Below are 26,319 nucleotides of genomic sequence, written 5' to 3' on the forward strand. Positions count from 1 at the left end.
ACAGTGAGGGGGTGTTTGGAGTCACTGTGATGGACGTTTGTGTTGGGGTTATGTGTCTTGTGTTCTTTTTTTTTCTATGACTGCTATGTAGTTTCGTTCGGTACTTCGGTACCGAACGACAAATAAAGCTCTGTTATACCTGTTATACTGTTATCAATCTCTAGGGCCCTTCCTTTGTCACGCCCCCCTGACATCAGTCTGAAGAAGGGTCTCGACCCGAAACGTCACCCATTCCTTCTCTCCTGAGATGCTGCCTGACCTGCTGAGTTACTCCAGCATTTTGTGAATAAATACCTTCGATTTGTACCAGCATCTGCAGTTATTGTCTTATATAATCTCTAGGGCCCGATCAGATATATCCAAGAATATTGTGGGAAGTTACAGAAGAATTTGCAGGAGCCCTGGCTGAGACATAGCTACAAGTAAGACTTGAGGGTGGCTTATGTTATGCTTTTATTCAAGAAGTGCTGCAAATAAAAACTTAGGAATCCTAGACCAGTAAAGCTAACGTCTGTAGAAGCTAAGTTACTGTAATAAGACTCTGAAGGATAAAATATACAGGTACATGCATTTGGAAAGATAGGGATTAATTACTGGTCAGCATTGTTCACTTTAATGGAAGAATAGAATCTTTAAGATGGAGAACAACTATCAAATGTTTGTTCAAAAAGATTTATGTGCTTCAACAAGATACACAGAAAGGCAGTATGTAAACATGCATTTACGCAGTGCATTTTGGCCTCCATTGCAAGGGGTTTAGAGTTTAAGAGAGATTAATTTTCCAATAATGGGCCATGTCTTTACTGAGGCCACACCTGGAATAATACAGTTTGGTGTTATTACAGAAAGGATATACTTGGAGACTTGAAGAAATTCTGTATGGTTTGGCTATGTTCATTAGAGTTTAGGTAAATGGATGCATAAAAATATACACATTTCTGAAAGGGCTTGAGAGGTTGGAGGCTGAGAGGCAGATTTCCTTGGCTGAAAAGTCAGGAATGTTTTATTGTCTGACGTCCTGAAATGAAACAATGAAATTCTTACTTGTAGCAGAACAACAGATATGTAAACAGTGCTCTGTAAAACCCATAATAAACAAAAAAAGTTTAGTATATATTAAAGAAAACAGACAAATAAGTAGACAATAATAGTGCAAAGTCAAAAATGATGTTATAATAATAAAAATAAAACTTTCTATCTAGAGGGCATGTCTCAGGGAAATGAGTTTGATATTCCTTACCAAGATCAAGAGGAATTTATTGAGTTGGATTTGAATCTTAGGGATTTTCTGCTCCAAAGGGCTGAGGATCTTCAGTAGTTAAGTATATTAAAGTCCAATATTGGAATTTAGGAGAATCAAATAATATGTTGATCAATTACCACAAATTGTAAATAAATTAAAATAATAAGAATAAAATGATATAGATAAATTCCAAAACAGTATAAATTATACCTGACAGATGTTCTGGTAAATGTGTTGCAAGAAAGTATATCAAGCTTAGGGTTTCATAAATCACAATGGAAATTAATGTTGCTTTTTAAATTACAGGATGCACTATTTCTCCTATTCTTTAAAATTCTGGAAATCTCTGGGCAAAGATGGATAACCCAGAAGGGACTAATAGCACCATACTTTGTGGTAAGGATGTTTCTGTACTAAGCAAATTTAATGTCACAGAGTGTTTTATTTAATAGAAAATGGCTCAGATTTTACAAAGAATTTTGACAACAGTTTGGCCCAGAACGTCTGACATTTCTTTGGGTAGATGCTGCAGTTCAGGATTTCCATATGTTTGCACAGCAATTCCTAACGTGGTAACCACTTTTTACCAGCACTTCCCCAGTTATATTCTCATGTTAAGTTCAAGTCCAATGGCAGAGAACGTAGTTGTAGCTACTCCCCAGCACATACAAAGAAATTTATCTGGAAAACCTGTGTCCCAAGCTGCAAATGACACAGGTAGATTTTAGATACTGGCATTGAAATAGTGGGATGTGATGAGACTAGTAAATCTGAAGAAAAATTACTGAGATGTGCAAAACTAATATTCTTTATTTACCCAAATAATGATTGATAAAATGTTCGAAAAGGAAAGGAGGAAGGGAAATTTCTGTGATGCATTCAGGAGAACTTCCTTGGCCAAGATGTTTTCTGCTCAGCTAGGAAATCTGCATTATTCAATCTGCTGGTGCAGAATGAGGTAGACCAGGTATCAGTAGTAGAATAGTTGGGCAAGGGTGTAATCATTGTAACATTGGGTATAAATGAGTAATGGAGAAAGTCAAGGGGTAGAACGTTATTATTGGTGTTGGTTACCAAGAAGCTTAAATTGGAAGATGACTAACTCCAAAGGGATGAGACGGGTTTTATCCAGGGTAAAATAGAACCAATGATTGATGGGAAAACTGTGATGCAAAATTGGGAGATCTTTAAGGTAGAGACATAGAGACAAAAGAGAAAGGGGTGGGAATCAAACCCTGGGTTCCCCAATTCAGGAAGATAGAGGATATAATGAAATAAAACAAAACAAACTACATGAAGCTTGTCAGGTGAATTATTCAAATGAGAGAACATGTATAGGCAATCGGGACAAGTAGATAAATGACCAATGGAACTTAATCCATGGGATTATGTGGTGATGCATTTGAGAGAAGGGATGGGGAGAGGCAATATAGACAATGACAAAGTTCTAAAGAGTGTGCAGAGACCTGGGGTTCATATGTATAGATCTTTGAAGGTGGTAGATCAGACACAGAAAGTATTTATCAAGGAGCCATGAATCTTGAGCTTCATAAAGTGAAATTGATGTACTTTTCTCAATTAGAAATATTCAAATTTTATTCGTAACATGTAGGAGCCATTTACACTTAATTTAGTTACTGTCATTGTATTATGGCTATGTTTAATATTTCTATTTTCTGTCTTTTTTGCATGCTTGTGGGTGTGATTTGATAAGTAATGGGGAGTGTCTACATTGGAGGAGACTAGAGTAGAGATTGTGGGTCAGTTTAGTCTCGGAGGATAGAGAGAATACAGTTTTTTACCACGCTCACGCCAGTCACACTCACGACTGCCACACTCGCGCCAGCTACACTCACAAGGACCACACGGTAACGACTACACGATTTGTACTGTATTGTTTGAAGAAGAAACAGTTGATAAGAACGAAAAGTTATGATCATATTGAATGGCGGTGCAGGCTCGAAGGGCCGAATGGCCTACTCCTGCACCTATTTACTATGTTTCTATGAATTACTCTTTGATTTGTGCTACTTTAATAAAGATCAATTAATCAAGAAACAGTGTTTGGAAGATTTGTTTTTGTTGTCTCAGAGTGCGGTGTGTGCGTAAGCTATACCCCATCCCCGAGCAGTAATGGCTATTGAAGTTGGACTTTGAGAAGGTATAGAAACTGCCATTATATAACATATACAGTGACTACAATTGGTACACATCTTTCTCTACATTAATTGCACCATTAATTCAGTATAATGTGTCAGTGCCACTTAAATAATGCAATCCAGAGGTTTTTGTGAGGCTTTTACACAGGAGCCAGCTGGTTAATGTGCAGTAACATCAGGACCTTAGACTATGGCCCTTTCCCACAAAGATTTTGCAGTATGTCCCTCAGGACCTACTGTGGTGATATTAAGTACAGTAACAGGGAAATTAGCTTCATAAGGCTTGTCAAAGTATTTTTTCCTGGATAGAAATATCTAACAGGAGAGGGCATAGCTGTAAAAGACAGAGAACGTTTAAAGATTGCAGGGCAGATTTTTTACACAGAGTGTATTAGGTGCCTGAAACGTATGGGGAGGGGTGGGAAAGGTGGAGGAAGCAGGCATGATAGAGATGTATAAAGCATTTAGACAGACTCACGGAGGAACGTGGATCAGGTGCAGGCAGATTGGGTTAGTTTAATTTGATATCATAATCAGCACAGACATCATTGGTTGAAATTCCTGTGGTGCTGTTTTATGTTTCAAGGCTTTCATTAGGCCATGACTAGAATATTACATCTACTTCTGATCACCACACATCAGGAATGATGTGAATATCCTAGAGAAAGTCAAAACGAGCTTTACGAGCAATATTGTAGGGACTTTTAAGTACAAAGTTACATTAGAGAATTGGGAGTTTTTCTTATTGGACTAAAAGAGGTTGAGCATAAATTCAATGAAGATGTGTAAGGTAAACAAAGACAAAGTAGTTCTCACCAGTGCCTATTACAAAGACTAGGAAACATTTACAATTTTAGGCAAGGTCTACAGGGAGGACATTAGAGAGGGTCTTCTAATAAGGTAATATGAATTATTTGCAGGTGCAGGTGTTTTGGGGGTAAAACCAGAGTAGGGATCTAACTGGTTTGCCACACAAGGAACTGGCATGGCGTTGAATGGTTCCATTGATGCAAGATAATTTGATACTATCTTGTATTATTATACAAAGAATCAGGGATTGAAACACATAAAATGAATTATCTGAATTATTAAAGGGAGATGTGATCAATGTTGCTGCCAGAAATGCTTTGTAAGGGGGCGACGCACGATGGCTGCCTCGCCTAGAGTCTGTCTTTCCTTTTCGAACTCTTTTTGTTTTTTTTGGTAAGTTTTAAGTTTGTGTAAATGTTCTTTGGTTTGTTTTATGTGAGGGGTGGGGGAAACTTTTTTTCAATCTCTTACCTTGCCGGAGATGTGATTGTTTTCCGGATCGTATGTCCGGTCGCTCTGCGGCCTAACATCATGGAGCTGGAGGTCTTGCCTGGGACTGACTTTGAGCCCCACCTCGGGGCGTGGACTTAACATTTGAGCCTGCGATCCATTGCCTGGGATCAACATTCCAACGCAGCCTGTGGACTTTAATATCAGGAGCTCGCAGTCTCGGGTTGAGACCGGTCGGGAGCTCCAAAAGCTGCACGAGGTTCGACTGGTCGCGACCCGGGGTAGATTGCCGGCACGGGGGAGCTGAGATCCCCCACCGAAGCAGGAGCTTGATCGCCCCGGCGAGGAAGGCCTGCCACCGGTTACGGGAGTCAAGATCGTCCCGTCAACGGAAGGTTAGAGGCCCCCGACCACTGGAGGACAAAGAAGGGAGAGATTTAACTATTTTTTGCCCTCTATCACAGTGAGGAATGTGGAGGAGTCACTGTGGTGGATGTTCATGTTGAAATGTATTTTGTGTGTCCCGTTGCTTTTTATTGTTATGACTGTATGGCAAATGAAGTTCCTTGTGTGTTGCAAAACATACTTGGCTAATAAAGTATTATTGTGTGATTGTGATTAAGCTTATTTTTTAAATATTTTCCCTTTAGTATTTGTGTAAATTTGTCATTTTTTGATCAGATATCATAATGTACTTTGTATTTAATATGTAGGTTTAAAAACAGACCTGGATTTATTGCTTGAATGTCTGAAGTATCAGATGGACAGTCCTGAGACTCAGAAGCAAGCCCTGGTCACTATCTATTCCATATGTCAACAGAATTGTAAGATAGATTATATGTATGTTAACATTACATAAAACTTATACCTTTAGAAATTAATGTATAGATTCATTATTTTACTATAAATATTCTAGGAACTACAGAACAGTTTAAAATTACTCACAACAAAATCTACATCAGTGTTGTGTATCATTACCTCAAGAGTAATTGCTGTCTCTGGCCCTTGAGTTTGCTGTGATTGTCAGCCAAAAAAAGAAAATTGACTGATTACAATGACTATTTTATATTGAATATATTTTTATAAAAGAAATGATAGCTCAATATATGCATAAGAATATCTAGCACGGAATATTCTGCTCTATTCTGCTGTTGTCAGCTTAATTGTCTGTAGACATATCCATTTTAATGATGGGAGCTTTATATGTATGTCCATTGATGATTAAGATGACAAATGCAGATTGGGGCTAAATTAGATGGGCCAGAAAATAAGCGCCAGGATTACAATATCGAATTGAGTTTGCACCTGTTGATTGCCATGCAGACTGCACACCCAAATCATGCAGCTTATTCGTTATGATCTCTCTGGAAAGCTGGTGCCAGTAGATTTGTAGATTGATACCAGGTATCAGCAGAGGACCCAAAATTATGTCTAATGACTGTATTGCATAAAGCTAGCCTGCACCTGTTAAGAAAAATGGTAGTTTGTGGTTGAGCAGAAAAGGAACTGAAACTGATCTGACGAACTGAAAAATGGCAGAGTTTCATGTGTTTTAATGTCACAATAAAGGGCATGGTGCAAGAGATAGAAAGCATTTTACGTGTGTCTACATAGGGTCAGAAAGCCCTCCAGTCACCTTCTCGGGAGATAATAGCAACAACCATGAAGACCACAAATGTCCTTTAATTTTTGATGCCTTAATATTACAGTTTTGGATAAAGAATTGCAATGTAAGATTTAATTCTCACATTTAAACCCTTAAATTTCTGCATATCCACTTAAAATAAGCCTTTTATTTAACATTAGGTGAAGCAAGCGAGTACTTTCGTATGATTGGAGGCTTAGAATATATTCATGGACTCATAAAATTGACTGATGCTTCTCTCGTTCATGAGGCTGCTCTGTTCACTTTGGGAGCTCTAGCTGAAAGCAGTGGTAGGGAACACTTTAATTTACCTTTTTTAATACTGCATTTTCCTTTTTTGTGAGCTTTATTTCTTCATCTGCTTTATATTTTCCACCCTTCTCCCAGTAGCTGATTCAGTAAAAGCAATGACTGATGTTCATTCACCAAAACATCTGAGGCTTGATTTCTCATCTGTTTTGAATAGGGTAAAGTTTGGAAAAGTATGAATCTCATCACTCCTGTGCTTTTGTAAAGTGTAGTTTAAAATTAATACATCCAAGCTCTCATTCCTAATACAACATCCAATGTCTCTGACTAGAAAATATAGATGAGTTCAAGATAAGATAAGGATTTTATCTCGCTTGACTGTGATACTGTGTATCTAAAAAATCTCTGGCACTAGTCTCCTTTGATTGTATGTAAAGAAAGATAATTTATCTGAGGCTCTGGAAGTTTGTTTATTCATAAGGTTTGGAAGCAAGGAGAGAAATGAGTAGATAATGAATATATTGGATTAGGTGATGGAACGTTCAACTTGTTCAGATGATAATTTTTACCTGCAAGCCGTTGAAATCAGCAGACACATTCTGTTGCAGTGCATTATTATTCAATCTCTTAAAATGTTGAATTTTGTTTTTTCCAGTCTACTGCCAGCAGAGTTTGTGCACTGTTGAACTGCTGTCTGATCTTGCCACGTCACTTGCAAAGAAGGATGCTTCATTGATTCTGAAGAGGATGGATGTCTATATGATCCTGGTGTTGGTCTCGCACAACAGTATGAATGTCATGTTTATATAGCTACTAGACCAAGTGGGTCCAAACCTCTCCTGCATTGGTGGAGCACCCTCCCCTCCCCTCCCCCTCCCCCTCCCCCTCCCCCTCTCCCTTCCCCCCTCCCCCCCCCCCTCCCCCCTTCTCTCCTCGCACTCCATCCCCCTCAACACCCCTTATCCTCCCTCCCTCCCCCTCCCTCCCTAGGAAATAGATTTAAACTTAAAAATGTGAATAACTTTAAAAATATAACATCGATTTCAATGAAACTTCTTCCATTAGCACTGTGAGTAAGGTGGGCTTAAAATTGTCACGCTAAAGTGTACCGTTTTGGCTGTAGTTCAGGAACAAACAAACAAACAAACGGGAGTTTTAGTATATAGATGTTAACTTTATCTCCTAGGAAGATGAACTAGAACACTATATTATTGCCCAAGTGTATAAAGGAAGATGAGCAAAAACAGTATACATTAACTTGTCCTTACCTCAATGAACCAAAAACACAGTTAACAGAACTCCAACAAACAAATAGACACTGTATAAAGCTGTGCTCTGATATTCAGTAACCTTGAATATAAACAGGAGCTTAGGCAACAAACAAGTAGGCAACAAGCAATTCATTTGTGTCAGATAAATAGCAGAGCTCAACAAAGAACTCGCAAGTAAACTGGAGTTCAGCACAATCTGCCTTTTTTATAAACTGTCAATAGTCCCATCAGAAATGTAGATGGGTCGTATTTTATAACAATGATTCTTATTAGCTCAGTAGTAAAATCATAGATATATGTATCACAGAAACGACCCACCTTGCCCATGTTGATCTTGATGTCTAACTATGTATATCCCATCCAGTTTAAGGCCCACATCCCTCTGTTCATTTACTAGTACCTGTCCGAATGTATTTTAAATGTTGTAATAGTGTCCACCTTCATCACAATCTCTGGAAGTGATCTAACTATCAGCCACCCTTTGTGTGAAAGACTTACCCCTCAGATTTACTGTAAATTTCTCACCTTAAACGCATGCCCTCTTAACTCGAGACACACCTTTGCTATAGGAAAATGATTCTGACTCTATCCTATTTATACCCCTCATCATTTTGTAAACCTCTGTAAGGTCACTTACCAGTTTCCTATGCTCTTGTGTCAATAAACTCAGCCTGTCCAATCTCTCTTTATCACGACAGTCCTCCATTTCAGGCAACATCCTGGTGATTCTCTTCTGCTCTCTCTCTATTACTATCACATGCTGTCGTGTAGCAACCAAAACAGTACACAATACTCTAAAATGTAAACCATCCGTGCTGTAAATCTGGGGTAAAAAGATTAGAATATGTTTGCAGCACATACCCTTGCTGCAAAGACCCAAGGAAAACAAAGGGTTGGAGGAATTCAGTGGGTTGTTTCAGGTAGGGACCATTTTTCAGTCTTTAAAGGACGGTTCCGACTCAAAATGTCATCTGTCCATTTCCTCCACAGATGCCGCCTGACGCACTGAGTTCCCCAGCACTTTATTTTTTGATCAGAATTCCAGCATCTGAAGTTTCTTGTGTCTCCAAAGACCTAGTTTAATCTTCATTTAGCCAGCAGAGTTCCATTCTCCTTAAACTCATCTCTTGCTATTTTGTTTTGCGCAAGAGCCTTATTCCCCATTTACTCCTGTCATCCCTAATCTTAATTGACTAAGCCCCTTGCAAATTGAAACCAAAACCTTCCAGAGGTCTTTGGTGCAAGTGGTCAGAATTTTTACATTGGAAAATTAGATTAATCTCTGTGGAGATTTTAGATGCTGCCTGACCAGCTGTTACTCCAGCACTTTGTGCCTGCAAAAGCAGTTCCATGTGTCTATTGTAGGCCAGTGTGCATTACATCAGTGGTTCAGAAATTATTTAAAGAAGATTCTTAAGGACAGGACTTACTCGCATTTGGAAAAGCATGGACCTATCAGGGAAATGGACGCAATATGTTGGATTAACTCAGTGCGTCAGGCAGCATCTCTGGAGAAAATGGACAGGTGATGTTTCGGGTCAGGACACTTTTTGAGACTTATTAGGAAGTGTCAGCATGGGTTTGAGCAGAGGAGATTGTATCTCTGAAATTTGATTTGTTTTTTTAAGGTGGTGGCATAGATGATTGATGAGGGTAGGGCATTGAATGCTGGGTAGAGATCCACGCATTGTGTAAACACTCTGTTTAATGATTAACAGATACAGCTCGGTTGCTCATGCATGCATCGGGTTAACTTTTAACAATGCTCATGCATGCATCAGGTTAACTTTTAACTATTACCGTGCTGCAGCTCGTGTGCACTCCAGCATTCCTCTTTCAACTGCAATTCCTTTGTTCTCTGCTCACACTCCACGGCCCGCCCCCCCTTGGTCGCGTGATAGGTCGGCCCAGATCATGCTCTGTTCACGCGAGAGTTCGAGCCCAACAAATGATGGTTCGATACCTAAAATGGCTCAGCCTACCACATGACCCCCCCCCCCCAAAACCCGAGTAATGGAGGCGGTTAAGCTGACGAGTGAGGCGGCCTGATCACCTGTACGCGTTGCCAGTGGTCGGGGTCGCAGCTGGCAGAGTCCAGGGCGGATACGGTCGTGACAGTGGACGCCCTCTGCGGTGGGGTTGTGCCACCTGCACTGGTTGGTCCAGGTCCAAATGTGCCGGCTTAAGACAGGACACGGAGACAGTCTTGTGCCTGCCGCCCATGTTGATGACGAAAGTCGAGGTGCTGTGTTGCAAAACCTGGAAGGGTCCTTTGTAAGGCCTTTGCAGTGGCTTACAGTGGGAATCGCGGCGAAGGAAAACGTACTGGCAGTCCTGGAGGGCGGGTGGGACGCGGTAGTGAGTTCGTGGCGGGACGTTGGGACTGGAGAGAGCCTGGCCGCCTTCTCACTGAGGCGCGTTAGCATGGTTGTGGGCGGTTCCTGATGTTCATGTGCCGCAGGGATGAAATCCCCTGGGATTGTAAGCGGGGCGCCATACACCAGCTTGGCCGAGGAAGTTGCCAGGTCCTCCTTCGGGGGCAGTGCGGATGCCCAGCAGGACCAACGGCAGCTCGTCCATCCAGTCCAGGCTAGTGAGCTTTAGGGATGCCATCAGGTGTCGGTGAAAACGCTCCACTAGACCATTAACTTGCGGGTGATAGGCCATTGTGTGGTTCAGCCTAGCGCCAAGCAGCCGGGCCATTGCTGACCACAACTCGGAGGTGAACTGCACACCCCTGTCGGAGAAGATGTCCACTGGCACACCAAAGCGGGCGATCCAGTGGGCAGTGAGGGCATATGCACACGTAGCAGTGGAGGTATCCGAGAGTAGGACAGCTTCCGGCCATCTCGTGAATCGGTCCACGATGGTGTAAAGGTGGGTGACACCTCTGGATGGAGGCAGCAGTCAAATTATGTTGACGTGGATGTGGTCAAACGCCGCTGTGGCAGGGCGAAATCCTGCAGCGGCATTTTGACGTGCCGCTGAATCTTTGAGGTTTGACAGCAGATGCAGGGTGGTCGGCATCGGCGGGCTTCGGAACCCCATCTTTGGTGGTAATAGTACCACTTACCCTTGCTGGCGTGGCTCGGGGCCAGCTTCACTGCCACACCGTAGTTGGAGGCTGGGACCGGGCTGCTTCACCTGGCGAGGCACTGCCGCCACCCGGTTGATGGTGGAGGCACCCTGCTGTTTCGCCTGCCGCAGCACGTCCGCACGGGCGGTCAGCCGTCGGGGGTCTGCGAAATAGTTGTCCGCGAAGAGCAGGCGAATGTCCCCGGGCATCTGCTCGAGGAAAACTTGTTCGAACAGGAGGCAAGACTTGTGGGTGTCCATCAAGGCAAGCATTTCATTCATAAGCACAGACGGCTTGCGGTCGCCTAGACCATCCATGTGCAGGGGTCTGGCTGCCCTGTCACTGCGGCTGAGACTGAAAGCGCGCATCAGGAGCGTTTCGAGACCGTCGTACTTGCTGTGGGCTGGTGGCTGGCGAAGATAATCGATTAGACGCCTGGCGGTATCCTGGTCCAGCGCACTGACCACATAGTAGTATTTGGTGGCATCGGCGGTGATGTGGCGGATGTGGAACTAGGCTTCAGCCTGTTCAAACCACACGTGGGGCTGTGATGTCCAGAAAGTGGGCGGTTTGATTGAAAATGCGTTCTGCTGGTCTGGGTTGTCGGCTGCAGACATGATAAAATCCAAATAGGCCGTTTTAGATCGTCGGGGTCACCACTGTAGAGGTCCACGCATTGTGTAAACACTCTGTTTAATGATTAGCAGATCCAGCTCGGTTGCTCATGCATGCATCGGGTTAACTTTTAACTACTACTACTGTGCTGCAGCTCGAGTGCACTCCAGCATTCCTCGCTCAACCGCAATTCCTTTGTTCTCTGCTCACACTCCATGGCCCGCCCCCCTGCTCGCGTGATAGGATGGCCTAGATCACGTTCTGGTCACACGAGAGTTTGAGCCCGATAAATGATGGTTCGATACCTAAAATGGCTAAGCCCGCCACAGCTGTCTATATGAACTTCAGTAAAGTATTTGACAAGATCCCTCATGGTACATTGATCCAGGACATTAGATCGTATGGGTGCTATGAGTTGTTAAGTTGGATACAAAATTGGCAGTTATCAAAAACAGGAACGTGGTGGAAGGTTTAGATTTACTTAAAACTGTAAATGATCTTGTTAGTTTGCAGATGACACTTAAAATTGATTAAGTTGTACATAGTGTGGATAGTTAGTCAAACAGTACAGCAGAATATAGTACTTTGGGTGGGAAAATGACAAGGAATTAAATTAAGGGCCCGGCAGGTTGTTGGTTGCAAGGGGAAGATCGGAAGCCTCGAAGACTGGAGAGTCGAGGAGGGAGCCACTGACAGCGACAGACGTGAGGAGTGGGCCAGTAGGAACCGGACCGGGGCATTGCCTCCAGCATCTTCAAGTTCGGTTGCTGGAGTCGCCCCCTGAGACACTAAAGTGTCGGTCAAGAAGAGGGACCTCGGGTCGCTGGCATGCAGCAGCCTGGAGCTTATCTGGGCGTACCTGGATCGGGGGCGCTCCAGTACCTCCAATATGTGAATCGGACTTTGGACTTTTGCACTTTTTCTTCTTTGTAAAAGGCGCCAAAATATGGCACTATGCATTTGTGGGTTATACATAATAATTTCACTTTGATGTGCATACATGACAATAAAACATGTGTGGTTCAACCATTGAACCATTGAGTATGCAGCAAATGAGAGATCCTTAAGAGCATTCATGTTCAGAGGTATATACAAGTCAATAGCTTTCTGTAAAGTGGGAACATGAGTGGATAGGGTGGTAAAGAACATTTGTGGCATGCTTCCCTTCAAAGGTGAGGACATTGAGTATAAAAGCAGGCAAGTCATATGAGAACTGTATAAAACATACGAGATGTCAGTAGTGGTAGGTGAAGGGGAAAGTCAGCGGCTCTGAACCGAACTCACCTAACGCACTCTAGGAAAGCGCTAAAGTTCCATTATCAGCTTCGGAAATGGAACATGGTGGCCCTACCGCAGAGGGGCCACCGCTGGAGGCAACAGATGGTGCGTTTGCAGTGGTTATGATGTTGACAGAGGCTGTTGCAGGAGGTGAGTTCCCACAACAGCAGGGTGAACAGTTGGTTGAGTGCATTGTGTAGCAACAGCACGAAACGATGATGGAAGGAGCTGTGACAGCACCCTCTCCGTTGGTCGTTGTTCTGATCCTTGTCACTGGCGACTGACCAGGAGAGGCCAATCCCTAGCATTATTGGTAACAGCTGGGTCCAATTAGCTGATATTGGTTGGCTACTTGAACAGTCAGCCTATTCCTTATAAAACCCTAGCATTCTCGCCAGTGGAATGAAGGGAGAGGATGAGAGAAAAAGCAGGAGAGAAAATGAAAGAAAGAAGGAAGAAAAATAGAGAGAGGAAGAGAGACAAACAAACAGAATGAAACGCCTCCCTGCAAGCCATGTTCCACTGTCACAGGTTCGAGGAAGCCTGACTCACTTGGACAAACCTGAGACCACCAGCTCCACTGTGTGGTTCAAGATCTGGTTGCTGGGAAGAAATTCTTGGCACCCAGTGCCTCTACTGAGGTTAAGACTGGGTGACCGGGGCAAGCTTGTGATGCCTGAACCTCCTCCTGCCCACAGACAACGAGGAACTGCGCCCACATACAGAGGTAAAGACTGGCCGCCAGGATAATCCAACGACAGCCAGTGCTATCTCTTCAAGCCCAAAGCTGAGCTGCCAGGAAGGAACTTGTACCATGAGTACCTCCTCTTGCGGCAAAGATGAACTGCAGGAAGAAGCCTAAAGGGCCTTTCCCAGTTCGGCGGTTTTTAAGGCAACTAGGCTGTCGTGGCACGGTCACCCGTGTGTCGCGGGCATGGTCGTGAGTAGTCTCAAAAAAATCTTAGCTTTATTCTGGTCGTCGCGGAATTTTCTCAAGACACGATAATTTTCGGCAACTACTGGCTTGACGCCAATGATCGTACCTTGTCGTCTTCTGACATGGGCGCTGTCGCAGGTTGTCGCCATGTGATGTAGGTTGTCGCCCGTACTGACGACGGATGAATTCCATTGGCGACTACCTACGTCAACCGGCGACAGGTACCGGCATTAGGGGAAGGCAAGTTGCGACAGGCACTGGGAAAACACGTTCACAGAGGTCCAGCTACAACAGCCAGCCGCGATGCTGTTGAATGAGGGCGACAATCTGACCATACCGACAGCAAGGTACGGCCATACCTACTGCTACGTCACTGGCGCCTCCGTGGTACCGAGAAGAAGGAAGGAACAGCCCAAGCGCACAGTCCAACCCCCACACTCACCCACCAGGCAGCTGGAGACAGGTGGGCCAGGAGGAGGAGGCCCAGGAGGAGAACTGGGAGGTGGCCCTTGTCCCCACCCCAGCCCTGATGAGGACTGGTGTGGACTCCAAGAGGGTATATATATATATTCAATGACGAACAAGAGAGTGAGCTGGTTGAGTGGTACCAATCGCACCGTCAACTGTACGATTAAAAACCACCGGCAGTACCACAACAAGGCCCGGAAGACAGCTCTCCTTGAAGCCAAGGCCAAGGAGTTCCCTGATTGCACCTGTAAGTACCAACTTCATGTTGTGTGGAAGCTGTGGTCTCCATTCTTTTGCAAGCAGGCGATCCACACTAATATTTATTTTTTTATTTATACAGATGAACAACTAGGGTTTTTTTAAAAGTCAGGGGACAAGATTTGGGAAGCTGTCCCAGAGGGCGAATAGGTCTGGGTCTGATGGCAAGAGCCTCACACAGAGGCAGGAGTGGATCCTGCAGAAGTGGCCATTCTGAGGTCACACATTGTGCGTGTGGAGGCCCGACAAAGCCAGAATTAAGTAATTATCATAACATAGTCATTTTCAAACTGATTATTTGATTTTCATCTTGGTTGCCATGTCCTGATGGTCTTGAAAGTCTGTAAATTCGCATTTATCTCCTTCCAGTTTGACAGGAGTGTACCACATTCCAGGATCTCGAGTGAGGATGAATGTGATCCTCTTGAGGGACCCTCTGGATCCACCAGTCATCCGCACAGCAAACGGACCAAAACCACTGGCAGCTCCAGTGCATGCTCTACCACAGCAGAGGAAAGAGAGGCAGGTCTGCAGAAGCAGATCAAGGATGTAAGCACGAGTGAAGAGTTCTCTTCTCATCCATCCATCCATCTTTTTGAACAAAAATGAATTGCCTGTATCTTACTTATTTATGTTTCAGCTCATGCAACAGGTGGAAGAATCCCGAAATGTCATGAAGACCATGGCACAGCCGCAGACAACACGGGCGATGGCTGTGGACACCTTCTTTGGATTTTTGAGAACCCAGATTCTCAAAATTCCACAGGAGGTGTGGTTTTCGTACACCATGGCTGCCTTGATGATGGCCCATGACTTCTCCCACCAGGTATATATCTTCAGTGAATCTTGTACGGTTTTGAGGATATTTGACTTCAATATTTGCCCTTAATTTTTATATTGATGTATGAAATATTCGCAATTATTTCATGTGTGTTGCACAATCTGCTGCAGATGGGAAACGTGGGACAGCAACAGCTCAGACAGGCTATGATGGGACCACCACAACAGCAGGCTCACTTGGTATCTAATTTTATAATGCTTTTTGTGAATTGGACTTGACAGTCTTTGTTTTTATTTATTTGCCTTTCACTTATTCTCGATATATTTCTGTGTTGCAGCCACAGTCACTGATGAGACCCCCACTGATGCCATTTTATTGGCACGCAACACCTTTCCCATCGTAGCAGGCATACTCAATGCCAGAATACCATTGGCTTTAGACACCCGCACAAGTGCTGACTGCAGTTCACATGGGCCATTGCATAACCGACCACTTTAAAAATTAGTACATATAGAATTCTGTTTAATGTTAAGAGTTTGAATTTTCCCAATGTTTGTAATTATTTGAAGTTTATATTTTTTCACGCACTTTTGCATGTCGTTATTCACCTTTTATAAGAATTTAGTTTGTTTGATTAAAGTAAATTTTGGACATTTTGACAAAAGATTTGATGTCTGAAGTTATTGTATTTCAGAGAAGTTTCTCATGGCATCTCTTTCAAATATTTTAATTTCATTTATTTTGACCAATAAAAAAAAACCACAAGCATTGCACTGCATTGAAAAGGGAACTCATTTCTTCCACGATTTGCGCCGATCAGATGCGATAGCTGCAGTAAGAGCTTCCCCGGTGGCCAAAGTATCAGCAGAAAAGGGGTCTGCTTCATACATCTCCTTGTGTAAGGCATATATGGCAGCAGAATCTGGGGAAAGGCCAGGTACATATTCCATGCGGCAGCCTCGAGGGATATGTCTTCTCGACGACTTCCATACTCTTAGCACAAATTGGTCATATGCTTCAGGTGTAGACTCCAAATCCCCAATCGACTGGTCAAGATCTGTAGCAAAGCCCTGCCAGTTTGCCTTTTTGAAGTTAAAACGCCTTCGTAGGGAAGTTGGATCCTTATTGGGCGATTTTGGGAATTGGATCTAGGACAAGTTTGGAGCTCATGGAAGCTCGGTTAGAACTGACGGTTAGAATCAGAAGAGCTGTAGCCAGTCAAAAAGAACACCTCAGACAATCAGAGGATGAAAGACACCCCTACATGACCACCCCTTGCTACCTCAGCGTTTGAAATCAGGCAGAAGTTTCCTCTCTTCTGTCCATCCCCTGGACTGCAGTGCATCGTCCAGAAGGCTCAAACTCTGGGAAGAGAGTCCAGAGAAATCTCCGGAAGACATTCACATGGCAATCGATCCCTCTGACAAACTCCCACCGGGTTCCGACCAACCGTGGATAACCTGGTGCAGTCTCAACATACTGCGGACAGGCATAGGGAGGAGGAAATCGAAAATGCTGTAGTGGGGATATAACTGTAGATGCGGCAGACTGCAATTGCGGATGGGGCCACCAGACTATGGAACATCTCTTGATCTGTGACATGCTGCATGACACATGCACTGTAAAGGATCTTGCAGAGGCCAACGACGTGGCACTAAAATTTGCTCGCTATTGGCAAGCAGTTGTTTGATGTTAGGAAATAATAATAATTGCATCTTCTGCCCACTGTTTTATCGTAATTTGAGAGGTGGACAAGGATCATAATCTTGCATCAATATTGCTCAAAATTACTGCAAGCGATCGCACTGTTGGTAAGGGTGGGCCAAACTTCTGTATCCAGGATTGTCATGCAAGGGTCGAAAACTGGATCACTATCAACCAAGAGGTCAGGCAGGCTTGGCCACAAAAGGAAGACAACTCCCAAGAGTTGAGTCCTTGCTAATTTGAAAGTAAGAAGGATATGTTTTGTTCAGTTTAATTTATTATTGTCATGTATACTGAGGTACAGTAAAAAGTTTTTATTTGTGTTATCCAGTCAAAGAAAAGACTATACAGGAATACAAACAAGCGTCTAGAGTGCCCAGATAAAGGGTATAACAACATTTAGTGCAAGATAAAGTCGATTACAATTGAGCCATCCTCAGTGTACACTTGTGTGCGTTTTTAAACTTCTGTACCTCTTGCCTGATGGGAGAGGGGGAGAAGCGGGAGTGACCGGGATGAGACTGGTCCTTGATAATGCTGATGGCTTTGTAAGGCAGTGTGAAATGTTGATGGAGTCAATGGAAGGGAGGTTGTTTTGCCTGATGGTCAGGGCTACAAATCTGCAATTTCTTGCGGCTTTGAATGGAGCTGTTTCCAAACCATTCTGTGATGTATCCCAATAAAATGCTTTTTAAGGCACATCTGTAGAAATTTGTGAGGGTTGTTGTGGACATACCAAACTTCCAAAGCCTTTTTAAGAAGTTAAGGCATTGGTGTGCTGGTCCACAACAAATTGCTGGTGATGTTAATTCTTAGGACCTTGAAGTTTTTGACCATTTCTACTTTGGCGCCATCAATGTATACCAGAGTTTGTGTACCACTTTGCTTTATTACTGGTCATTATTTGATATCTGGCCCACTACGGTGGTGGTGTTGTAAATTTGTAAATTCTTTTGAAGTCTACAACTGGCTTTCCTTGAATGTTTTCATTATGTGCTTGCATCCCAATCTTTTACTGTTTACTTCTTTGCTACTGCTCTCACTTAGTTAAGCTCCAACCTGTCCCAGCAGAGCCAATACACTAGCAAAGTTGTTTGCACCTTATCACATGAGGCAATTGCACAGATTCATTCTTACCCCATTTTCTGATCACCTTCATTAATTTACAGAAAAAATATTCCTGTCCTTATGTTAGAATGATTATGCCTTCCATCAACATCTGTTAATCAGAACTCATCTATTGGCATTGTCTCCTAGGGTCACATAGTTGAAATGAAATCCAAACCGAAGTAATGCTTTTTTGGAATTTTTGTAGAAATTGGACAAGCATTGGCAAGAACAACGGGGTGCATTGATGTTCTTCTAAATTTGTTCAGGTAATTAGCAAAATTTGCATGTGATATTTTTCTCATGTTATTCACAAGGTTGAAAAGTTGAAGTTTATGCTGTGGAAATGACTATGCTATTCAAAAGAGTAAAGGGAATGAATTTACTTATTTAAATATCAAGGGGTTTCAGTTAAAAATTCATATGAAAAATGCCAGGAAGGTTTCTATGATTATTAATTTTATTCAACTGTTATTTTAAATCATATAGTTAACGTGGAAAGTTCCAGTTAAACTATCAGATGGAGATTGGTATAATTTCAGTAGGCTGATCCATGCTTGTGAATAAAGATTGAGCCAGGAAGGCCAGCAAACCATGTTATTTTAGGGGACCTAATTTTCACTGTTTCTCTTAGTCTGAAAGAGATGTTCAGAAAAAAGGGGATAGAGAATGGGATCATGGAATATTAAGGCGTAGAAAATTCTTATCCAAGTGAACCATGGACTATTCGATCCTATTTCCTAGCTTTTAGTTCATAGCACATTACAACTCTTCAATTTCTCATGCAGACACGTTTTAGATGTGGTTTACTACTTCCATTACTCTTACAGAGAGTTGAGTTCTAAATCTTTTAACACTGAATAAAACAAATTTTCCTAAACTCTCTCTCACCCTTCCTTCAATTACTTTAATGTCTTCCCTGAGTATATTCTTCTCGGCAAATTTGTTGAATGGTGGGAGACCTGTAGTCAAGTGAGTCCCCAGAACTTTCCCCAGCCATTCCCAGTGTTAGGCTGGGACTTCAGTTGGGGGTGGGCTTGAATTTTGTGAACATTGTTTGCCCAATGTCTTTTACACCAGTTTGTACTTTTAGGTAAAGAGAATATAAAAATCTCTGTCGAGGCTCCAGCAGCATCTCACCTCTCTCAATAATCTGGAATGGATCCCAACAGTCCTTATGGACTAACCCATTGGAATGTTCTTCAGGAGACCCAAATATCCTCCTCCTTGATATCAACATGGCCAAGAATATCAGCGTACTCCTCCTTGATTTCACTATCCTCTATGCCCTTTCCTTTGGTGAAGACCAATGCAGGGTACTCAATTAATACCTAGTCCACTCCCTCCGTCTCCAGACATAAATTCTCTCTTTTGTCCTTGAGTGATCCTGTCCGCTCCCCAGGTACCCTCTTGTTTTTGCTATATGTATAAAATGTCTTGGGATTTAATTGGGATTCAAGTATGAATATCTTGAACTGTCTGTGTATTGTTTCAAGAACCCATCCATGATGCACTTAACAAATTATGTTCCATCTAAGATTGTAACACTAAGGAAATCCCAGTTAATATTTTTGAAATTAAAGTCACCCACTACAATCAACCCTGTTGCTTTCACATCTTACCATGATCTGCCTATATTGCTGTTCTTCTATCTCCCGCTGGGTGTAGGGAGGCTATTGTATAATCCCATCACAGTGAATGCACCATTTTTATTTTTGAGCTCTACCCTTTTTTCCTCACTGTATGAGCCCTCCAGGATGTCCTCTTTAAGTGCAGCTGTGAGTAGTAGTGCAACTCCTCCACCTCCTTTACATCGCTCTGCATCACTTGTAGTTCCAATATCAGCAGAAAAGTCTGGTTACCTAAAATTGTTGATTACAATTTTGAGATCAATGTGCTGCAATTAGGTTGATAAAGGGTAAAATGCTGTGCCGTGAGCTATGGAGTAGTATCTGTCAAGGAAATTTGTCATAGTGCTCAGACATATCAGTCTTATTCCATGACTGCTTCACCGACCTGGAACATCTGACGGTTAAGCACCGACCGTTCTACCGAGCAAGAGAGTTCGCCGCCATCACCTTGACTGCAGTCTACCTCCTGCCGCAGGCAGACATCAAGCAGGCACTAAAGAATTGAGAGCCGTGATCAACAAGTACGATACGTTGTATCCTGATGCCTTCCGCATCATCGATAGAGACTTCAACCAAGCAACCTTGCAGATGTCTGCTGAGCTACCATGAACATGTTACCATCGTCACCAGAGTGGCCAATACCCATGACCGCTGTGACACCATAATCAGAAACTCTTACCATTCCATCTCTCACCTGCACTTTGGAGAAGCTGACCACATGGTTGTGCTTCTTCTTCCTGTCTACAGAGACTGACGGGTGCGGCAACTCCAAAAAGAACGAGAAAGTGTTGGTCAGGGAAGACAGAGGAGCAAGAAGAAGCAGAATAAATGGAAGCAGGAGACGGAACAGGGGAACAGATGAAGCAGAAGAATAAGAAACAATCAGGAGGAGAAGAAACATGATGAAGAGGAAAAAACAGGAGAAAAAGAACAAACAGGAATAGAAGAACAAGAAGAATAAGAAACACAAACAAGGAGCAGAAGAAGAATAGAATTCTCACAGGAATAGAAGAGGAAACAACAAGAACAGGAGAAGAAACAGCAGCAGAAGAAGAAGAAGAACAGGAGGAGAAGAAGAAACAAGAAGGAATTAAAGAAGAAACAGTAGAGAGAAAGAAGAAGCAGAAGAAAAAAGAAGAAACAGAAGAAGAAGAAACAAGGTCGACTGAGACTACTGCTGGGAAATAAGCTCTGGACAGCCAGTGTCTCAACTTAAGCCTGAGTGGCCAGGGCAAGCAAGATGGCAGAAGCTCTTTCTGCCCCATACAATTATAGGTTGTGCTCACGCACACACACAGACAAAGACTGCCAGGATAATCAAGAGGCCACCAGGATTGCCTTTCCAAGCTCAAAGCTGAGCTGTCAGGAAGAAACCTGTACCGTTAGAAACTCCTCTCAACAGCAAACCGCCAGGAAGAAGCTTGAGATTGCCACACCTCTTTTGAAACCCAGAGTGAAGCTGTTGAAATAAGCCTTAAATCGCCAGCGATATCACACATGCACTCTGACGGCAGTGCCCCCATGCAATCATAGAAACATAGAAAATAGGTGCAGGAGGAGGCCATTCGGCCCTTCAAGCCAGCACCGCCATTCATTGTGATCATGGCTGATCATCCACAATCAATGACCTGTGCCTACCTTCTCCCCATATCCCTTGATTCCACTAGCCCCTAGAGCTCTATCTAACTCTCTCTTAAATCCATCCAGTGATTTGGCCTCCACTGCCCTCCGTGGCAGAGAATTCCACAAATTCACAACTCTCTGGGTGAAAAAGTTCCTTCTCACCTCAGTTTTAAATGGCCTCCCCTTTATTCTAAGAGTTTCTTACTACTGTAAATAAAATAAATCATGTGGTTTCACCATTTTGAGGGTATCGCTGTGGTCACTGTCGACCCCAGTGTCGCTCCCCCAATGACACACTTTTTACAGAATTTTATTTGTAACTTTATGCATAATGTATGTTGTTTACATGCCTATGTGCCTGTGATGCCAGTGTAACCAAGATTTTTATTGTTCCTGTACCTCATTGTACTTTTGCACATGCCAATAAACTAGACTTGGCTCTTCTTGGTTGAAGGGGTAGCTACTCTGGTCCCCTTTGAAATAATGTCATATGTTATTTTACAATTACATGAGAGCGCAGACAGAGCCCATAGTTTATCCATTTAAAATATAGCGCATGTAACGGTACTAACATCCATCAAAATAGCATTTGGTGTGTCAGTCTTGATTTTGGGTCTCAAAAAGATCATGAAACAACAGTTTTCTGACTCAACAGCAAGTGTGTTAAAAACTTAGCTGCTCTACCCATATTTCCTCATTGAATGAGCCCTCCAGGAAGTCCTCTCTTAAGTGCACCTGTAAGTAGTAGTGCATCTCCTCCACTTCCTTTACATCGCTCTGCATCACATTTGTAGTTCTGATATCAGCAGGAAAGACTGGTTACCTGAAATTGTTGATTACAATGTTGAGATCTGTGCTGTGATTACCTAGATAAGGGGTAAGATGCTATGCCTTGAGCAATGGAGTTGTATCTGTCAAGGAAACTCGTTGTAGTGCTCAGACATGACACTCTTGTTCCATGACTGCTCCCCGACCTGGAACATCTTGACAGTTAAGCACCGACCGTTCTATTTAGGAAGAGAGTTTGCTGCCATCACCTTGACCACAGTCTACCTCCTGCCACAGGCAGACATCAAGCAAGGATTCAAATAAACAAAACAGAAGGAATGAAAGGGGGAACAGAAGAAGGAATCAAAGGAAAAACAGAAGAGGATTCAAAGGAGAAACAGAAGAAGGAATCAAACGAGAATCGGAAGGAACACAAGGAGAAACAAAAGAAGGAATACAAGGAGAAAGAGAAGAAGGAATACAATAAGAAACAGAAGGAAACAAAGGAGAAACAGAAGAAAGAATCAATGGAGAAACAGGAGAAGGGATTCAAGGAGAAACAGAAGGATTCAAAGGAGAAACAGAAGGATTCAAAGAAGAATCAGAAGAAGGATTCAAAGGAGAAACAGAAAAACAAATCAAAGGCAAAAGAAGAAGGAATCAAAGGAGAAATAGCAGAAGGAATCAAAGTAGAAACAGCAGAAGGAATCAAAGGAGAAACAGCAGAAGAAATCAAACGAGAAACAAAAGAAGGGATCCTAGGAGAAACAAGGGATCCCAGGAGAAACAGAAGGAATCCAAGGAGCAGAAGATGGAATTCAAGGAGAAACAGAGAAAGGAATCCAAGGAGAAACAGATGGTATCCAAGGAGAAATAGAAGAAGAAATCCAAGGAGAAACAGAAGAAGGAATCAAAGGTGAAACAGTAGAAAGGATTAAAAGAGAAACAGAAGGATTCAAAGGAGAAAGAAGGATTCAAAGGAGAAACAGAAGAAGGATTCAAAGGAGAAAAAGAAGAACGAATTAAAGGATAAAAAGTAGAATAATAATAATAATAATAATAATAATATTCATTTATTGTCATTGCAACGAGTACAACGAAATTAAAAATAGCCAATCCTGACGGTGCATAAAAACATATATGCAATAAATGCAAAAACAAATAAATACAATTATATTAAGTACAAAAGATTTTTTAACAGTGTTGCCTAGTGCAGAAGGTAGTGTTCAGTTCTCGTATGGCCCTGGGGTAAAAACTGTTCTTAAGTCTGTTTGTTCGGGATTTGATCGACCTGAAACGTCGACCAGAGGGCAGATGAACAAACAGACGGTGGCCGGGGTGGGATGGATCTTTTATTATTTTGCCTGCTCTACTGAGGCAGCGTAGGCTGAACAGGTGCTCCAGGGAGGGCAGTGAGCAGCCGATGATCTTCTGGGCCGTCGTGATGACCCTCTGAAGGGCCTTCCTGTCCTTTTCTGAGCAGCTGGCATACCATGTGGTTATACAGTATGCCAGCACACTCTCGATGGAGCAGCGATAGAAGGACATCATGAGCTTCTCCTGCAGGTTGGTTTTCCTGAGGATCCTCAGGAAGTGGAGTCTCTGCTGTGCCTTCTTTACTGTGGTGATGGTGTTGGTAGACCAGGTAAGATCCTCTGCGATGTGCGTACCCAGGAACCTGAAAGCGGGTACCCTTTCCACACAGACCCCATTGATGTAGAGTGGGTCGTATTCTACACTGGTTTTCCTGAAGCCAATTATAAGTTCCTTTGTTTTGGAGGAGTTCAGGACAAGATTGTTCACTGAACACCATGCTGCCAGCCTTTGGATTTCATCCCTGTAGGCTGTCTCATCTCCTGAGATGAGTCCAACCACAGTCGTGTCATCCGCGAACTTGATGATGGTGTTGGTGGGATGGGTGGGGGCGCAGTCGTGAGTGTAGAGGGAGTAAAGGATGGGGCTCAACACACAGCCCTGTGGTGAGCCGGTGCTCAGTGTAATGGTGGAGGAGAGGTGAGGGCCTATTTTGACGGTCTGGGGGCGGTTGGTCAGGAAGTCCTTGATCCATTGGCAGATGGTTTGGGAAAATCCAAGGTCAGAAAGTTTGGTGACCAGTCTGCTCGGGATGACCGTGTTAAAGGCAGAGCTGAAGTCGAGGAAGAGCATCCTCACATAGCTCCCCTGGTGTTCAAGGTGGGTCAGTGCAGTGTGAAGAGCAGTGTCGATGGCATCCCCTGTAGACCTATTTGCTCTGTAGGCAAACTGGTATGGGTCGAAGGTGGGTGGGAGGCTGGCTTTGATGTGCTGCAGGACCAGTCTCTCGAAGCACTTTGTGATGACCGGTGTGAGTGCTACCGGACGGTAGTCGTTAAGGCCGCTGATGACAGACTTTTTCGGCAGTGGGATGATTGTGGCGGACTTCAGGCAGGGAGGGATGGTGGATTTTAAAAGGGACAGGTTGAAGATTTTTGTGAAGACCTCAGATAATTGGTCTGCACATTCCCTCAGCACTCTGCCCGTCACACCATCGGGTCCTGCAGCTTTCCTGGGATTCACTGCTCTGAGCACGCGCTTAACATCATACTCCTGCACAGTGAAGGTGTTGCTGTCAGGTGCTGGAGAGGGTGTTATGTCTGCCACTGCAGCTTTCACCTCGAAACGAGCAAAGAAACAGTTAAGTTCCTCTGCCAGCGAGGCGTCGCCGTCGGCAGTCATGCGGTTGCTGGTCTTGTAGTTGGTGATGTGCTGGATGCCTTGCCATACCCGCCGTGGGTCATTGTTGGTAAAGTGGTCCTCAATTTTCCTCTTGTAGGACGCTTTGGCATCCTTGATGCCTCTCTTCAGGTTGGTTCTAGCAGCACTGTATAGAGCTCTATCACTAGACCTGAAGGCGGTGTTACGGTCCTTGAGGAGAGACCTGACATCCTTTGTCATCCAGGGCTTCTGATTGGGATACAACCGGATACGTTTGTCGACGGTGACATTGTCAACACAGTTTTGGATGTAGCAGAGTACAGTTGATGTATACTCCTCCAAGTCCTGATCCTCAAAAATATCCCAGTTGGTCCTTTCGAAGCAATCCTGCAGCTGCGAGGAAGCTCCTTCAGGCCATGTCTTAACAGTCTTTATGGTGACTGGAGCTTTCCTCCTGAGTGGGGTGTATGCTGGAGTTAAGAATATGGACAGGTGATCTGACTGCCCCAGGTGTGGTAGTGGTGCTGACCTGAAACCCTTCTTAATATTTGAATAAACCTTGTCTAGTGCGTTTTTCCCCCTGGTAGCACATCTTATGTGTTGTTCAAGTTTCGGGAGAACTGACTTTAGGTCTGCATGATTGAAGTCCCCGGCTATGATGTGGGCTGCTTCTGGATATGTGCTCTGTTGTGAGTTTATTGCACCGAGCAGGTAGCCTAAAGCTGTGCTAGCGTTAGCATTCGGTGGGATGTAGACTGCTGTTACTATAACCCCTGTAAATTCACGAGGAAGGTAAAAAGGCCTGCATTTAACTGTTAGGAACTCCAGATCAGGAGAACAATGGCTATCCATGATTTGGATGTTAGTGCACCAGTTGTTGTGCACGTAAATGCATAACCCCCCCCCCCCCCCCCCCTTGCTCTTACCAGAGTCGATGTTTCTGTCCCAGCGAAACGCTGTACGCCCGGCTAGCTCAATGGCTCCGTCTGGGATAAGTGGATGAAGCCATGTCTGTTACTAAGAGAATGCAACAGTCCTCCACGAGTTTGTTTGCTGATATCTGTAGTTTTAATTCGTCCATTTTGTTGATGATGGATCTGGCGTTGGTGAGAAACATGCTAGGTAGCGGTGGTTTGTGTGGCTGTCTCTTTAGCTTGGCAAGTATACCGGACCGGCGTCCTCGCTTTTGCTTCCTGTTTCTCCTCCACCTGCGACGCCTGTTCACGCCGACAACTATCCACGGAGAGCCCGGTGTCCTGGCTATCTCTTCCGGTATATTTCGTTGGTGTAGCAATTCGCTCGTAAGGTCCCGATTGCACTGGAATCCTATGATCAGAAGATCCTTGCGGTTGTAAGTAGGATTTGCCTGATTTGCATGACTAAAATTGACTAACAGACATAACACAGATAACACACATAAAAAGCACCGAAAGGGAGAGCTGTGAGCCGCTGCGTCTGCGCGCCGCCATCTTGCCGCCAAGGAATCAAAAGCGAAATAGAAGGAATTAAAGGAGAAACAGCAAAAGGAATCAAAGGAGAAACAGAAGAAGGA

At 43.6% G+C, this 26,319-nt stretch overlaps 1 protein-coding gene across 1 annotated transcript; it reads left to right on the plus strand.

Annotated features, from left to right (window-relative positions):
• The first annotated feature begins 1,599 nt into the window (after positions 1-1,599).
• Positions 1,600-20,291, plus strand: LOC144594705 (telomere repeats-binding bouquet formation protein 1-like). Its single transcript, XM_078401549.1, has 6 exons — positions 1,600-1,639; positions 5,376-5,486; positions 6,469-6,597; positions 7,212-7,343; positions 18,260-18,320; positions 20,141-20,291. Exons 1-6 carry the CDS (start codon positions 1,600-1,602, stop codon positions 20,289-20,291), a joined length of 624 nt encoding a protein of 207 aa, XP_078257675.1.
• Positions 20,292-26,319: the final 6,028 nt, after the last annotated feature.

Source organism: Rhinoraja longicauda, chromosome 6 (assembly GCF_053455715.1).
Source record: "Rhinoraja longicauda isolate Sanriku21f chromosome 6, sRhiLon1.1, whole genome shotgun sequence".
In the NCBI taxonomy this organism is placed as follows: Eukaryota; Metazoa; Chordata; class Chondrichthyes; order Rajiformes; family Arhynchobatidae; genus Rhinoraja; species Rhinoraja longicauda.